Here is an 18,302-nt window from a genome sequence, read left to right as displayed (position 1 = left end):
TTCCTAGAATGGAGAGGATGCAGTGACTGGAAAATGTCGTTTCTAAGAAATGGATGCCTTATCAAAATACATTAGTGGAACAGCTCACAGTGGATAAAAGAAAAATATCAACTGGAGCAAAATTTTCCAGGAACCTTAAGGATGTATATTCTGTTTTTGTTTTTGTTTTTTTCTTTCAAAGTCAGGTTAAAATTAAGACCAAAAAGGTTATTGCTTTCCTACCTTTTTTGGTCATCTTGGCTTTTCTTCTCCAATTTTAAGTGGAAACTAGAGATATTAATAGCCTTTGATTCAGCTTTTATTTCTCTGTTGGGCCTCAGTCTTGTAGCCTCTTAATTGTGAGCCTCTAATTCCCGCCTGCTGCTTCTGTGGGACACCATACATGGGCTTCCTGACATTCAGTGATTGGGTTTCTCAGAATTAAAATCAAGGCTTCTAGAATCAAGCAGAGCATGTGTTTTAAGAATAAAAAACAAGATTGCTTTAAAACATCATGTATTCTGTTCCTTTGGTATTTAATAATTGCGCCAAATCTGAAAATATTATCTTAAAAATCAGTGAGTTTTATAGCTAAGCCTCAGTTTCTATCTTTAACTGGAATTTGATTGGCATTTCTTATCTAATGAGAGCGTACGTTAAAGTACTTAGGAACATTTAAGTACTAAGTAAGTTTATAATTAAGTTTATTGTTATTTTCAGTTTGGAGGAGGCAAAAGGTTGATATTGTAGTTGCTAATGAATTTGATCTCTGCTTCAATGAAAATGTTCTGTATTTTCAAGAATAATTCTGACTTCATATTGTTTGTCCTGTGGTTTGATAACATAAATTATTCAAAGTCTCTTAAATTCATATGTAAATAAATGTACAAGGTGAACTTCCTGTCTCTGTCATAGCAGGCCTATCAGTCCTCTGTTGGACTAGCCTACTAGGAGGCTCCTAGTGACATGTAGCACTGTGAGAAAAACATTAGTGATAGAGCACAATTGTTTTCAGGCAATGTTTTTATTTTTATTGTTAGCATTTTAGATAGAAATTTATATCAATTTTTTTGTGGAGGATACTCATTATGAAGATAATTTTTTTTCAGAGAAATATGGTCAAGATCTCTATGAATCCTGCCAGCGAGGGTAGTAGGAGAGGAGATCCTGGAGTCCCAGCAGCCCTTCCTGCACCCACTTCCAGATACCAAGCACAGCCTTTGCCCTTGCAAGAAGCAGAAGCTGGTAATTGGATTTTGTTTCCATGAGTCTTTATAATATGTGTAATCACTATTCCAGAGGGGCGTCTTGAGGATAAAAGGAAATCAAAGATGTGAACAGTTTTCTGAGTGAATAAATATATAAATTACTCTGACTTGATTTCTATTTTCTCCTTAGATTTTATTTTGTATTTAGAGGACAGAGTTGAATTAGATCTTTTTCTTAAATTTTGTTCTTCTGTCTTTTTATAGATTTTACTCCATTCATGTGATTCTATTGTAATTACAAGGAAAATAATGAGAGTTTTAATAGAGCAGTCATGTTTTTATTCCCTGACTTTTGAGAAATTAAGGGTTTCATATAAGATATGGAGACTTTAATGGTTTCATATAAGATATGCCAGATAATGGAGACTTTTTTCATTCAAATTACTGAAGTTTATTTCAACCATTTGTTAATGGAAGAAATACTTGTGAAATACATTAGATATTTTCTAACTTATTTGTATGCTTTTTTAGGGCAGGGATAGTATTTTTAATCTCTTCCTTTCCAACCATGGTGAAGTGAAGAATGCAGAGTTTGTATTCCTTGAACATTTGATGACTTAATAGTTTAACTTTTATTTGGTGGCTTCAACTTGTCATTATGGGAAAGACTATACTGTAACACAGCCCCTTATATTCAGAGCTTACTGAGGAACATCGAGTTTATATTGCCTATTTACTGAAATTTTTGAGCTAGGAATTGGCAAATCCTTCATAAACTTTCATCCTTTTTAGCATATTGATCGCTTGCAGCCTGCTCCTGCCCCCCACACAAACATACCTGCCTTTCTTCTTCCTGTTGTTGTTTCCATGTAACCTGGAAAAGAACTAGCAATTTCCAGAAGAAATCACACATACCAAGTTATTTACCTTAGTTTCCACATTTGTAACTCAGTAGGCATATTTACCATAATTGTAGATTAATCTCTGCCTGTCCTAAGAGGTCAATTGACAGTTTTCTCATTGTTCACAGACCCTTTTCCTGTGCTTGTGGGTTCTTATTGCCAGTTAGGTTGATAGTAATGCTACTCTTAATTTGTATTTTGCTTCTTACTTTTCATGCTATACCATATTTGGAATAGCCTGAAGGTTGTATTTTAACAATAAAATTTGTAGAAATAAATTTTAAATGATATTTGGCTTTGGGAAGTTCTATGAAAGAAATTAGATTTGGCTGAAGATAAATCATACTATAAAACGGTTTCTTTTTCTTTCTTTAGACTGTTTCCCTTAAAAACAAACACAATAATAAATTTATTAGAAAGGATTAGATCCAGGGGTTAAGGATATAACTCAGTGGCAGGGCGCTTGCCTAATATATGCAGGTCCCTGGGTTTGATCCCCAGCACCAAAAAAAGGGAGGAAGGGAGGGAGGGGAAAATAAAGAAAAAACAAAGAAGGGATTAAGTCTGAAATATATTAAAAGATAAAGTCCTTTACAGTCCTAGAATCAGAGAATACTACTACTGACGGTTTTGTTACAGTCTCTTAATATCCTATTATTTTTATTAAAAAGTAATTTAAACATTAATTACGAAATACTTAGTAATGCAAAGAATATATGTAATGCAGAGGTAAGTCATGAAAAACAACAACCAGGAACTAACAACCAGGAACTCAGTGTTAAGTTTAAGAAATAGAATATCACCAGTGCTGGTAACCCACAGTTCTGCCCCACAGATTCCCTCAAGCTGAGGTAACAAGTATTCCATTTTTTAAAAATTATTTCCTACTTTTCTTTGTTTTGACCAAATATACGTGTTCTCAAGAATATTACTTCATTTTATGTCTCAACATTATGAAGATAGTTGAATACTCATAATTTTCATAACTTGCTGCATTCCTGTTTAATATCATGCTGCTGATTTGTCTGTGTATAGCTGTAGTTCATTCATTTTCATCATTGTACAGAGTTTTCTGTTGTATGAATATTCTCTAACTATGTGTTCTTTTGTTAATGGGAATTTGCCTGGTTTCTAATTTTACATTAAATTTTTCTTAAGTGAAAAATTTTAAATCAGCACTGGGGATGATAATACATGCTTGTAATTCCAGCTACTCAGGAGCATGAGGCAGAAGTATGGCAAGTTTGAGGTCAACCTTTGCAACAAAGCAAGACCTGTTTCGAATTAAAAAAAAAAAAATTAAAGTGTTGGGATCTGGCTCAGTCGTAGAGTGTCCCTGGGTTCAATTTCCAGTGCTGAAACAAACAAAACCAACAACCACAGGAAAAATATGTATCTATGTCTATATCTATATCTACATACATCTATCTGTGTGTGTGTGCTTTTCCTGTGCTTCTGGGTTCTTATTTCCAGTTAGGTTGATAATAATGCTACCTTAATTTGTATTTTGCTTTTTACTTTTCATGTTGTATCATATTTGGAATAGCCTGAAGGTTATATATTACTGTGAAATGAGTAGAAACAATTTTTTTTTTTTTAAAGAGAGAGAGAGAATTTTTTTATATTTATTTTTTAGTTTTCGGCAGACACAACATCTTTGTATGTGGTGCTGAGGATCGAACCTGGGCCGCATGCATGCCAGGCGAGCGTGCTACCACTTGAGCCACATCCCCAGCCCAAGTAGAAACAAATTTTAAATGATATTTGGCTTTGGGAAGTTCTGTTCATATATGTATGTGTGTGTGTGTGTATGTATGTACATACACTGATATACATGCATATATATATATAGATAGATAGATAGATGTACCATTGTGATGCTTCATTGATCCTTTGATGCTCATGAACATAATTGGTTCCATTTAAGTGAAACTAAATAGTGAGGAGAGAGTAAACAATAATTTTGTTGGACCAGTGACTTTATATTAACATTTTAGATACTGGTCTCTTAATCTGTGCTAATTTGTGTTTCTACTTTATTACTTCTTATTCATGGTTATAATCTATCTTTTGTATCATTTTCATATTATTTTAATTTTCTGAATTCTACACATTACTTATGACAATAGCTATTATTATTGTATACTTGCTATATGCCTGTTTGCCAACAATTTATACATTTATGTCTCCCAGTAATTTTTAATTATTTTTTAAAATATGGAGATAATTTCAAACTTTTTAAAAAGTAGCAAAAATAAAAGCAGTTATTTACAACACTTGTGTACCCTTTAACTAGAGAGAAATGTGTTGACAATGTTTTACCCTTTTTATGCTTTTTGGTGTGTATGTATATGTGAATTTCATTTTTTCCTGAACCATTTGAGGGTAAGATATATGCATTGTGATCTTCATGTTTAAATATCTCAGCCTAAATTTTTCAAGAATAAAGTATTTTCTTGCATAACCTAACAGTTAATTTAACATTAGAAAAAACTATCAATCTGTTGCTTGTATTGTAATTTTGTGAATTGACCTGATAATGTCTTGTATAACATTATCCCCTCCCCTACAGGAATCTGTCTAAGGCCAAATATTATTACATTTAGGAGTCATGGGTTTTAGCCTCTAATGTAGAATATTTCTCCATCCTTTCTTTGTCTTTCTTAGCATTCTTGAGAGAAGTATCCTCTATTCCCATGACCCGTGTTTATCAGAACTTTTCTTGTTTTGGGTTTATCTGGTGTTTCTTCATGATTTGATTCGTATCATGCTTTCTGGGCTGCAACGCTGCATGGGTGATATGTCTTCACATTTGGAGGCACATTTGTCTTATTGGTGAGGTTTGTTTGATCACCTGGTTAAAGGTTGTCCAATTTCTTCATTATGTACTTATTGGGGTTTCCCCTCCTTGCACCTAGGAAAAATCTGTGAGGAGACATTTTAAGACCATGCAAATATCCTCATAAAACTTCCTCTTAGATTTGGCAATTATTGATGATTCTTGCCAGATCCATTCTTTCCCATGCTGGTTAAAAAATGATAATTTTCCAACTCCAGGCCTTCTTCCATTTTTACCAATTGGCACTCTTCGTGTTATAATTAAGAATCCTCCTGTTTCATTTGCCTTTTATCCATCTACTTACATATGTATCAACCTACCCATCCATCTACTCAGAGGATTATTGATCTGATTCACAAATTCCTGTTTTTTCCCATGCTTTATAATTCGTTAGTATATTTAATTTAGTGCTCATGTTGTCCCAGATTCAGCTAGTAAAGCACTTTCAAACTGGTTTCTGTATCCTTGCAACATGTCTACATTTTTTTTTTTTTAGTACAATCTTACTTTCTTCATGGCAAGATATTTCAATTTCATTTTAGTATATACCTTCTCCCTGTACTGGAGTCACAATTTCTTGAAGATCCCTGGTTCCTTTTAGTGTTGTGGTATTCAAGACCATGATCTGAGCCTTAGGTTTCATAGAAGTTTTTAAAGTAGATGGTATTACAGTTTTACATAACAATAAACTAAGCCTCAGAGAACTTAAGTAATATGCTCTCTGAGTCATACAGCTAGTAAGTAGCGGAACAGGACTTAAATCCAGTTTCTCTTTCTTAAGCATCATGCTCTTTCTTTATACTATAGCCTTTCACCAGGAGTCATGTCATCTGGTTTACTTTCTCTGTGTGTGTGTGTGTGTGTGTGTGTGCATGAGCGTGTGTGTGTAGAGTCCTTAGTTAACTTACATAAAAGTTTTCTGTCATTTAATTTTTGCAGATAAGAAAAAGACACTTGAAATTAAAGATTTATGCTGTGGACACTGCTTCCAAGAACTTGAAAAGGCAAAGCAGGAAGGTCAAGATCTGAAAAGAAAACTGGAGAAATGCTGTAGGCATCTTCAGCATTTAGAAAGAAAGCACAAAGCTGTAGTGGAAAAAATTGGAGGTTAGCACCCAAAGTTGCACTGCCACCAGTATAAAAGCTCTTTGATCCTTGTTGAAATGTTTAGATGTGACGCTTTTATGAATGTATGTGCTGGTTCTCTTTGTGGATTAATATAAACCAATTTGGACCTCATTCTAACTAATCAAATTATTAATAAACTTGAAAGAGGAAAATTTCAGCTTTGATTAAAAGCTTCCTATTCCTTTCTTCCTTTCTTGACTGAACAGACATTGAGAGCTCAGTATGTGTCAAGCAGTATTCTAGGCACTGGAAGCCTTCACTAAGCCTTAGAAAATGGAGGTGTTTGCCACTGATAGGAACAGGGAAGGCATAGCAAAGGCCTGGGGTCTGCTAGCCTCCATGCATCCCATGCATCACAGTGCTATCAGGATATGAAGGGGATATCTTTGGCCATTTCCCACTGCGCTTCTGAAAAAAAGGAAGCTGTTGGGCCTAAACCCCTGCTCCCTCTTATTCACCTATAACCCATGCTCTGAACTCTGCATTCGAAATGTTTCAGATTTCTGAACTGATTGTATTTTCTCTTTCTGCTAGATCTTGCATATGATGTTGTCTCTGTCTTATACTTACCATACTATTTCCCTTTTGGCCTGCCTCATGCTTTAGAATTCAACTCAGTAGATGCCTCATTTGCAGAGCCCTCCTTGATTTTTCCATCGGGTTAAGTCAGCCACTCTTGAGCGGCCCTGTAGCACCTGGCTCTTCCTCCACTGTTTCCATTACCATTCTGTATTTTAATCATTTGGTTACTATCTATAATCATTCGGTTACCTAGTCAGACTCTTCCCTGAGGGTAAGGGCTATGTCTCTTGTCTTATTCATCCTTGTGGACATGATGTACGCCATCTACCATACAACAAATGTTTGAATGAATCAAAAACCTAATACCAGGGTCTCAGATAACTGCGTTGTCCAAAAAGACCAGGCAAATTAGCTCATTTATTTTCTCTCTTTTGTCTGGACAATGGAAACCACCTACAACTATCTTCTTCCAGTTTTTGCACCAATCCATTACCGTAGGGCAGCAATAACAACCTTTTACAAAAGGAATTGGGTCATGACACTCTTTTCTTAAGAGCTCTTCAGTGGCTTATCAGGCCCTTAGTATGAAATACAGGCACTTAATTTAGCCTGGTTTAAAAAGGTCTTCATGATTTAGCCCTGCCAGCCCTCAGCCTTGTCTCCCCGGTCCTCTTATTCTCAGGCATAGTATGGATTTCATTGTCTCATCTCTGGGCCTCTTGTCTTCTTCCTCTATTCAAACTTCCTGGTATCATTGCCTGGCTAACTCCCACCCATTTTTCTCCTGATACATTACTTCTTCAGGGCGGTTTTCCTGACTGCCACATACCTGGTTAGGTCCTCCTACTACATACTCTTTGAAGCTCCTGTGCTTTTTATAACATTCAGCATCTTTGTAATCATTTATTGTCTGTACTCCTTGGAGGTTTAGACTTTTGGGCAACAAGAATCAAGTCCTGTCCTAGCACTTGGCATAGTACTTCCAGCAGTGTAGCACATACTTGGGTAAATATTACTGACTAATGAAGCCACCTGCCACCACCTACTGCTAACCAAGTCTGTTAGAGATAGCTAGTAAGTACTATAAGGCCAGAAAAGGGTCTTACAAATTTTGAGATAAAAAGCTTTAACAACTACACTTTCCTTTTGATTAACTTCACTCCTTAATAGAAGCCAGTAGAGTAAATGAGATATATTTGTCCAACTCAACTGTAAAATATAGATAAAATATAGCTATTGCAAAATTTAATGAAAATCAAAATATTTTTACAAAATAGAATGACCACTGAATATGATTATTATTTACAAGTGATATTTAACACTGTAGATTATGGTCATAGTTATTTTGCATATTTTGATTTTTAAAGCTGCTATCCTATCTTCCACGATTCCTAGACTTAGAAATGATCCAAGAAAGTTGCTACTTTCTTTAAAACAGTGGACTGATAAAAAGGTCAGGGCCAAAATTTTAAGTTATAGTTTTATTTGAATTTTTTTCTCAGCATATATCTATTAGGTGATAATATCTTTGCTATTGTGCCTCCTTCTCTTTTGTTTCTTAATTCTTTTTTTCATTTTCTTGGTAGCATTTGTTAAAAAGTGGTTTAAAAATATATGTTGAATCAATCACCAAGGGTTATAGGATAATTGCATTCCCTAGCTCATGAGGTGTGTTGAGGGGCTGGCATAGCAGGAAATGTGAAGCACCATGTTCACATTTTACTGAACCTTGGTATTGCCAGGCCTTGTATAAGGCATTGGTTTTTTTTTTTATTTCTGTCATAATGTATAAGGCATGTAAAACTGTCTTCATTTTATATGTGAAAAAAACTTAGATTCAGACAGATTAAGTAATATAACTATATTCATCCAGTAGGTAATAAACTGAGCTAATGTCAAAAGTTTGTCTCTCTGACTCTAAAATTCATGCTTTTTTTTTTTTCTTTTAAACTCTATGGACTCCAGTTTCCTCATATTCTTTTTAAAAGTTCAAAGAATAAAAATCTTACATTATTTCTGAAAATGACAGCTACTTAAGATTAGTTTTCTCTATATTTTGTATTGAGGTGCTTTTTCAATTATCTTCTATAGGAGCATGGACCGTATACTAGATTTAAGGAAACATGTAATTAGTAAACCTAAATAGGTATCTACAGATCTTCAGTCTGGCTGGAAAACAAAACTTATGCATGTTTTTTTGCTTTGAGCTACATACATACCCCAGGACAGTATGTAGCTCAAAGCAAGATGAAGATGGGTTACAGACATTAAGTAAAGAGAAAATGTAACAAGAATGGTCCAGAGTAGGCTTATAAGGGAATGAAAAACCCAGGAGAGCAATTGGAAATGATGCAAAATAGAGACTTTTGTGTTGGAACATGTGGAAAGGAAGACTGGAAAAGACCTAACCTAATATAAACTTTTTTTTTATAGAAGAGAATAATAAAGTTGTTGAAGAATTGATAGAAGAAAACAATGACATGAAGAATAAATTGGAAGAACTGCAAACACTTTGTAGAACACCACCAAGGTAGACTTTTACTATTTTAAAAGACCATTTAATTTCTAAGTCTAATTTTTAGAAATATCACTGATATTGTTTTATTCCTATCAAGAAGTATAAAAAAAGGGGAAAATTTCCCAAACCCTAACCCCAGAAGGTACCCTCTGTTAACCCTGTTTTAAATCATTTCAGCTTCTTTTATACACACCCCATGCGCAATGTGCTTCTTAAAAATTGGAGTGATTGTAACCCTTTGTTAACTTAGTCTTATGAGAAAAGCATTCCCCCGGAGTTATTAGATATGTTCCTACAGTGTGTTTTTTAATAGCTTTCATATATTTTCATCATGTGGATTTACCATTATTTATTTAAGCAACCATAACATAAGTTGTCTCCATTTTACTCTTGCTTTAGTGGAATTTTTTTTTTTTTTTTTTGTATTGGGGATTGAACTCAGGGGCATTTAACCACATCCCCAACATCCCCAGCCCTATTTTTTTTTTTTTTTTTTTTTTTTTATTTAGAGACAGGGTCTCACTAAGTTGCTTAGGTCCTCACTAAGTTACTGAGTCTGGCGTTGAACTCACAATCCTCCTGCCTCAACCTCCAGAGCTGCTGAGATTCTACGCATTGTACCACCATGTTTCAAGTATATGAAATTCTCAGTTTATTTTATTAGACTATATTTTTATTTAGAACATATTAATACATATATGTATATTTTAAAAGTCAGTTTTTTCATTGTAATCTCTGCTTTTGCCATCTTGGATTGTCTTTAGGTCACTGTCAGAAGGGGCCATTGAAAATGCATGCCTGCCAAGCAATAGGCAGGCCTTGGAAGAACTTCGGGGGCAGTATATTAAAGCTGTAAAAAAGATTAAGCGTAAGTCCCTAAAGAGATTCCCAAGATTTTTAGGATGGTTTGAACATTTTTTATTGCTGTGAAATGTAAACTCAGAATTTATGCGCATTAGTACTTTGAGGGTATTTTTCAAACTAGCTTTTTCTTCAGTCTTAGAAAAGATCATTGATACCATTTCAAAATTATGTAGTAATGGATCATTTTGCCCAAATATCTTTTGGAAATGACATGAAAGTAGAGTTATTTTTATATTGTCGATTATCCTGGATTTTTAAAAAATTGTTGCTATCTAGACATTAGTACTAAACTAAAAATGTAATACCTTACAACATGAAATTTAGTAATTATTACGTATTAGCAATTATTGCTTCCTACTATAAACTTTTAGGGACTATGGAAATGAATCCAGTTAGCAGCTGTTCTGTTTTTTTCTCATTATCATATATAATACTTGTAAACTTGGATCTCAAGAATTTCTCAGAACCAAGTAGTGACAGCCACTCTGAAGAGCATTCCTCTGGTATGTTTTCACAGTATAAAATACTGCCTGCTTTTTAATTACAAAATTGCAGAGAATGGATGTATGTTTCAATATAATAGCCAGTGTTTTTATAGGAAAATGTATATTTGCCTCCTAAAATTGCATTTTTTTAACAAAATAGAAAAGGAAAAGGCTCAATTTCTAAATATAGTGGTTTCAGAGCAGAATCATGTATAGAGTTCTGATAAGCTCAATCAGTATCAGTAAAGGGTATTTGTTTCTCACTTTTTACTAGTGTTAACCAAAGATGTATTATAATGGAAGTGAAATTTCAAGCTTTTTTTGTTCATCCTAATAAGATAATTTGTATGTGTATTATGTCATGGTTACATTTTAGAAAGGATGATTGGAGTTTTATGTTGGCATGTACTTCATTTTAATTTTTCCCATTTCAAATAATGAAAAGTAGATGTGGCATTATTACATAGGATTAATTTCAGATGCTAACGGACATTAATAGGGCAATTCTTATATAAATTGGTATCCCTAATATAATAAAGATGGTGAAATTCTAGATGTAAGATGTAGTTCTGAATTTATTTTTATGAAAAGAAAATTTAAAAATATGGATTAATGATTTTATGCAAACTTCAGAAGATAACTGTAAGTCTCATCACTCTCTACAGTAGCATTTGTATAAATCTTTCATAGATTATAATGTGTTTAGTTAGATGCTCAATAAATGTTGCTGAAAGTAAATGAAACATAGATTTTCTTAGCCCAAGAGAATAATATAGTCTTCACAGCTCACACTGTGTCCTTTTCTTTTGTTTTTCAGTTTTTCTCTTCCTTTCTGTTCACCCTTTCCATTTCTTTTTCTTTTAAATGCTTAAGTTTCTCTTCCTCCTATTTTATTTTTTTGCCCAAGTATTTAGAATATGATAGAATACTCTGTATTTCCTTAGCATATATAGCTATCCTCATTCCAGAAGAACCAACCAGTTCTCTTGAGCCTACCAAAATGCTGATCTGAAACACCTCATTTTAATGATTACAGAAAGTATAAATTTATTTGGCTTATCAGCAACTACTTTATGACATACTAGAGGGTCAGGATTTTAGGTGGGGCTCAGTTGACCAATCCAGCTGACCCTGTGGCTTCCTTGGGGGGGGTCACTGAGTGGTCTTTGCTGGATTCAGGGCAGGTCTGGCATAATGTTCAAACCATAGCTCCAGTCCCCTTATCTCCCAGAAGAATAGTCTAACGTCTGCCTCCCGTGTTTCTGAAAAAGTTCTTATACCTCCTGTGGGTGTTCCCTCCCCTATAGGTGACATGCTTCGTTACATTCAGGAAAGTAAGGAAAGAGCAGCAGAAATGGTAAAGGCAGAGGTGTTGCGAGAACGTCAGGAAACTGCCCGGAAGATGCGCAAATATTACTTAATTTGCCTCCAACAAATTTTGCAGGATAATGGTAAAGAAGAAGGGTAAGTTCAGTACAAACAGTGTGTCCTAAGAGCACCAGGACAGCATGTTGTTATTTTCTAAACATTTTCCTTAACCACAAAATTAGCTTTTTTAATATGATCAGCTGTCAGGGATTAAGAGAGGCTTATGGCTGTACTACCCTAAATGTTGGCAGAGTTAATAGGAAAACAAATCCTGGGGCTCAGGAAATTCACAACTATTTTAATTTTGTATTTTGGAATTCCCCACAGGGCTGAGAAAAAGATTATGAATGCTGCTAGCAAACTTGCTACAATGGCAAAATTGCTAGAAACTCCTACTTCTAATAGATCCCAGTGCAAAAGTGCACAGGCAGGTATGTCTAAAGGAGTCACTTGAGTGGTTTTTCTCTCTCTCTTTTTTTTTTTTTTTTTTTTTTGGATTTTGAATATTCTCAGTATGGAAAAGAGCAAAGTGTAAGGAACAGAGTTTATAAAGTTGTAGGGGAATTACTTAAACTAGAAATTTACCAAGAAAGAGCATAGAATTTCTGGTTCGAGTAGATAGACTAAGTGTGCCTACCAGCTCGCTGTTTTTGTAGCTTCCCATCATTGCTTTCATCCTTAAAAATGACAGGAAAGGTTTTAAACAACAAATAAAGAATAAGAAAAATATGAAATTACATCTGGGTTCCAAAAGGTGTTAATGGGTAAATCAGAAGCTATAAGAAATCCCGAAAGAAGCCAGACGCAGTGGCACATGCCTATAATCACAGCGGCTCGGGAGGATCATGAGTTCAAAGCCAGCCTAGCAACTCAGCAAGGGCCCAAACAACTCAGTGAGACCCCATCTCTAAATAAAATATTTAAAAGTGCTGGGGATGTGGCTTAGTGGTTAAGCGCTCCTCAGTTCAATCCCCGGTATTAAAAAAAAAAAAAGAAAGAAAGAAAGCCTGAAAGAAAGAAGACTGTATACAATTGAAAATGAAAAACTGTAATTCAAAACTTCCAGAAGATGACAGCCTTGAGTCAGAGTAATATCAAAATTGTGCCACATATGAAAGTGATACGGGATGTCTGTGGGGTAATTTGTTGGGTATTCTAGAGCAGTGGCAACCAGGTGAAGTCACTCTATTTCTTCATTCCCTTCCCACTCTTGATTGGGCTGGGCAATAGCAACAGGAAGAAAAAGTCTGGGAGCAGGGAAGTGTTCCAGGTGGCTGGCCACATGTGAAGGAAGAATTAGGAGCCCAGAACTATTAGATCTTTCTGTCCTGCTGCTCATTCTCCCTTCCCCTCCCCAGTTCCTTTAAGCAGGCAGCATAAACAGATAACAGTATTCAGGATATCTAAAAGATTACCGATAACCAAGAATCACCATGCATTTACAGAAAGCTATCACTGTGCAAAAAGACACCAAACTAACATCAAAACAAAACCATTAGAACTTATAATTAAAGCAATGGAATTAATAGAATAAATAACAGAACCTAAGAATGTTAGAAATTATAGTTTTCTTGGAGCGATGTAAGAGAACATGGTAGAGGAAACTAAAATATGCTAAAACTTTCATTATGTTCAAGGAGAAGATGTGGATATTGATAGCTTTATAATTACAAGAAAAATATAGGTTTTGGAATATGTGCTAAAACTTAAGGGTAACCAATAAGAAATAGAATATATAACTTTCTAACTAGTAGAAAAAAGAAAACCTTAGAAGAAAAATTTCTAACAAAATCAAAAATAGAGAATGGTTAACAACAACAACAACAAAAATGTAGAAGGTAAAGTTGAAATATCAACAATCACACTAAATATGAATAGGTTAGACTCATTTATTAAAAGGTCATAACTTTCAAATGCAATTTTCTAAATTATGGACATTTGCTATTTTAACAAGAAGAACATCTAAAATTCAAATACCAGGGTAGAGAGTGATATACTTAGCAAATGTGGTGCTAATATTGATGAATTATAAAAGTAACTATAATATTAGGTAAATGAGAGCATTTAAAGGGACATAGATGATATATAGTTCATAATAATAATGGAATGGTCTCCCAAGAAACTATAAATTGTTTTTTTTGTGTGTATAAATAGTTTTAGAGTGTAAAAAAGCAAGAGCCGATAGAAATACCTGGAAAAAAAATGGTAAATTCCCAATCATACTGGGACATGTGTAGCATTATCTGTGGGGAAATGGAGTATTTGAACTTCTGGAAAACTTAGAGATTGTTGAGGAATACATGAGACATCCCTCATGTAGGAGCACAAAGATTATTTGTGTAAATTTTGGAATGGTGATGAGAACTTTAGGAATAGTCAGTGGCATACGATAAAGAAAGACATTTTCTAGAGCGGGGGCAATGTACAGGTAATATCCTTGGTAGAATGTCCCCTTTTTCATGGTCTCTAGACCAAGATATACCATTCTGAGACATGATGCTTCTAATTCTATACTGTGTGGCTGTTTTGCCTCTGATCTGATTTAGTATCCTAGCCAATTAAATCAGAAACTATATTTAGGTTAGGTTGTGTATAGGAGGTGGATATACGTGCTAGGTGGGTGGGGTTCTTCCAACAGATTTTCTTTATCAGAAACTCCATACTGACCCTCAGAATCAGCAAAATTGTGAATATTGCAGTTGGCTTTTGGAGAGCTATAACATCTCTTTCAGAAAATGATTGATCAGGTGGATAGCAATAGTAATATATTAGACTTCAGCAACAAAATTAGACATATGTAAAGGAATATTTTTATGTGTCTAGCATTGATTTTTTTTTGAGAGTGATTAAAATACATTGGCATTCTTTGAGAATACATAAATACATAACTTATTCTTATCTTTAAATGTTAATTTTCTCCTAATTTATGTTCCTCTAATTTTGTGTTCTTTTGCACATAGTAACACTACCCATGACTTCAGAGATGCTGATTGGAGTTGAAAAATCAAAAAGAAATGATATGAATCAGAATACACAACATTTTGAAACCAAATCAAACTGTGTAAAAAGCATCCCCAGAAGTATGTGTGAACAAGTTCCTAAGAGGAGGGCTGCTTGTGATTTACAGAGGCAGTTAGAGGATTCAGAGCATGGAGACATACAGCATATGGGTTTCAAGGGGTCACATTCAGACTTTCAGTTTGGGGATAGAAGTTGCAGACACCTAGACATTTTGCCAAAGAATGTTTCTACTGAATTTGTTCCATATGAAGTTGAAGAAGGCTTTGATTTGCACAAGAAGAAAGACCTGCCCAGTGACACTGGCTCTCAGTCACTTCTGCATTCAGGTGTATACCCTTTTCTGGAAACCCTTGGAAATAAACCCTCACCTAGTTGTTCCCCTGGGCTTTCTGAATCAGGATCCACACATACAATCTTTCGAGGTCCTAAGGAGAGGCCTGGTTTAAAAGCATATATATGCAATTCATTCACAGAAAGTGAAAATGCTACATCTGAGAGCAGTCACGGTTTGGGTGTTCAGGAAACTCCAGTAAAGGACGGAGGAGACCTCAGTGACTCATTAGGCTGGCTTTCCAACAGTGCAACTTTACCCTGTAACAGTCGTGAAGTGTCATTTTTACATGATAGGACACAAAGAACTGTGGATATGCTAGGTGACTCTGCTAAGTTCAGACAGTTTTCAGCAACCAATTGTTTTTCAGATACAGAGAAAGATAATATGATTTGCCAACCAATGAAATGTCAGAGTGATCATGTTCCAGGCCTGTCAAAAGAAACCCTGTATCCCCATCAGGGGAAGACCAGTGTGACTCCCGGACACCCAGTGCATCATAAGGCTGATATATTCAAGTCAGATTCCAAAAAGCTGAGCAGTACAGTTCCATCTTCAGTATGTCAGCAGCCTGCAAGAAAATCAGTTATTCCACTATCAGGCCAACAAGATAGTGGCTTTGATAGTCCATTTGTTAATCTAGACTAATTGTTGTGCTCTATTTAAGAAGAATCATTAATATATCAACAAGAGAAGACTTTGTACTGAAAAAAAATTGTGGGCTCTAGCTATATTGAGATGTTTTAATAACATCTATTATATGAGTAAAGTATTCTCATAAAATTACTTGAGATATTTATTGCCTTAATCTTCTAAAGGCCAATGGTGTGTTTATAATCTGCTTCTGTGTGGTGCTTATATTTGGTTGCTAAACTATCTATTTTTATACTTATAAATTGGCTCACTCTGCAATGTTAAATTATTTAAATAAAATTGCATATAATCTGTAGAATTATCATGAATTATTTTGTAGTTAATATTAACATTAACATCATGCTTCAGGTTCACTCAGGAAGAAATATAAACTTGGATTATTTGTATATATGACCAGCCAAATGTAATTTTTGAAATTGTCCATGTTGTGAGGATATAGACTTAATCTAGACGTACTTTTCCTGGAAATGTCTACTCAAAAATTTGATTCTTGCTTTCATTTAGAGAAAAGAGGTTTTGCTTTAAAATACAGATCTGTGTCCTGGTTTCATTATTTAAAATATTAGTCTGATTTTTTTCAGTTGATAATTTGCATTATTTTATATCACATCCAGAGACTTTGTCTCTTTTATCTGAAATATTACTTTTTGAAAATTTGAAATAATAAGCTTTGTTGTCTAGCAAAAAATGTGAAACCTATAGAAATTTTACATTAGTGCAGAATTGTCTGACTTATGAGTGCTGGGGTTGGAGGTTGTAATTCTGAATGGAGAACACATGCAGAAATGGATGTCAACCTAAATATCAGTTTTCTAGACATTTTACAGATTTGTACAGAGGGATATGAAAGTGTTAGATGTATTCTCTTATAGTCCTTTTAATTTCAGTAAAGTCAGTAATGATGTCCCTTCTTTTCACTCCTGATTTTGGTATTCTGTGTTATCTGTATTTTCAAGCCTCCCCGCCCCCCATAGAGGGACTTTGATTTTTTTTTTATTTTTTCTATTCCCTTTTTCATTGATTTTTCCCTCTGATTTTTATTTCTTTTCATCTGCTTGCTTTAAGTTTAAATCATTCTTATTCATTTATAAAGTAGAAGTTTAGGTTACTGATGTGAACCAGTTTTTTTTCTAATGTAAGTATTTAAATCCCTCAATTTCCATCAGCACTGTTAACTATACTTCATGGATTTTGGTATGTTATATTTGTTTTCATTTAGTTCAAAATATTTTCTAATTTGCCTTGTGATTTCTTTTTTGACCTATAAGTTGTTTGGAAATATGCCATTTTATTTCCAAGAATTGGGGGTTTCCAAATTTCTTTCTGGTGTTTATTTTATATCTCTTTGTTGTTGCAGAATATGCTTTGAATGATTCCTGCCCTTTTCAATTTTTGTTATTTTGTGGTCTAGCACATGGTCAATCCTGGAATATGTTTCACAGGCACCTGAAAAGAATGTGTATTCTGTTTTTGTTGAATAGAATGTCCAAAGATGACAGGTCAATTTGATTGACAGTGTTGTTCAAGTCTGCTATAGCTGTGATTTTCTGCCTGTTTATTCAATTGGTTATTAAGAGTGGGGTGTTACAGTCTCTGGCTAGAGTTGTTCAATTACCTGTTTTTCCTTTAATTTCTGTTGGACTTTGTTCCGTGTATTTTGGAGGTTTGTTTTTAGGTGTACATGCCTTGATATTTGTTATATCTTTCTGATGTTTTGGTTCTTTCTCATTATAAATTATCTTTTTTGTCTCTAATAAAATTTTTTATCTTAGTCCATTTTGTCTGTAATAACTGCAGCTATTCCATTTTTCTTATGATCACTCTTTGCATGTGCATCATTTTCTGTCTTTTTTATTCTATTTACATTTTTCAATTTAGAGTCTGGCAGATAGCATATTATGGGGTCTTACTTTTTTTTATCCAGACAAGCTTTGTTTTTTTCCATTGGAGTTTTTAATCCATTAAAATTTAGTATAATTACAGTTGTCTTTGTGTCTGCCATTTTGCAGTTGGCTTTTTGTGTATCTTGTTTCTTTTGTTATTAATTTTTCCTTTATTGCCTATTGTGTTAAATAAATATTTATGAGATTACCATTTTAATTACTCTTAAGTGTTTATTTTTTTTAAATATTTATTTTTTTGTAGTTGTACATAATAACTATTTTTAATTTATTTTTTATGTGGTGCTGAGGATCGAACCCAGGGCCTTGCACATGTGAGGCGAGCACTCTACCTCTGAGCCATAACCCCAGCCCCAGTGTTTACTATTTTTGAGTTGTTTTTTAGGTAGTAGCTATATAGGTATTCTGGTAGGCATCTTAACTTTTCACAGCCTACTTCAGATTAATGTTGACTAATGTGTGATAAAATACAGCAACTTTGTCCCAGTTTAGTTTTATTTTCTTCTCCCTCCTTTGTGCTGTTATCATTCATATATATATGAAACCTATAGAAATTTTACACATATATATACTACATTTATA

At 34.2% G+C, this 18,302-nt stretch overlaps 1 protein-coding gene across 8 annotated transcripts in view; it reads left to right on the top strand.

Moving 5' to 3' along the window:
- Cep152 (centrosomal protein 152) overlaps positions 1 to 16,350 on the top strand; it is a 78,280-nt gene extending 61,930 nt beyond the window's left edge. For 5 of the 8 annotated variants that reach the window (XM_046461628.1, XM_058584785.1, XM_058584783.1 and 2 more), the window contains 7 exons: positions 1,089 to 1,224; positions 5,868 to 6,035; positions 9,012 to 9,108; positions 9,861 to 9,964; positions 11,753 to 11,909; positions 12,141 to 12,244; positions 14,774 to 16,350. In XM_046461628.1, coding sequence (XP_046317584.1) covers positions 1,089 to 1,224; positions 5,868 to 6,035; positions 9,012 to 9,108; positions 9,861 to 9,964; positions 11,753 to 11,909; positions 12,141 to 12,244; positions 14,774 to 15,813 — 1,806 coding nt within the window. In that variant the 3' untranslated portion in view covers positions 15,814 to 16,350. The remainder of the gene's footprint in view (positions 1 to 1,088; positions 1,225 to 5,867; positions 6,036 to 9,011; positions 9,109 to 9,860; positions 9,965 to 11,752; positions 11,910 to 12,140; positions 12,245 to 14,773) is intronic. The other 3 variants (XM_058584787.1, XM_058584784.1, XM_058584788.1) reach the window with 2 other exon arrangements.
- The last annotated feature ends 1,952 nt before the right edge of the window (positions 16,351 to 18,302 follow it).

Source organism: Marmota monax, unplaced genomic scaffold (genome assembly GCF_021218885.2).
Source record: "Marmota monax isolate L192 unplaced genomic scaffold, Marmota_monax_Labrador192_F-V1.1 WCK01_AAM20220418_F8-fsc00001, whole genome shotgun sequence".
Taxonomy (NCBI): Eukaryota; Metazoa; Chordata; class Mammalia; order Rodentia; family Sciuridae; genus Marmota; species Marmota monax.
The sequence above is the reverse complement of the archived record's forward strand: the minus strand, read 5'-3'. Positions and strand labels throughout refer to the sequence as shown.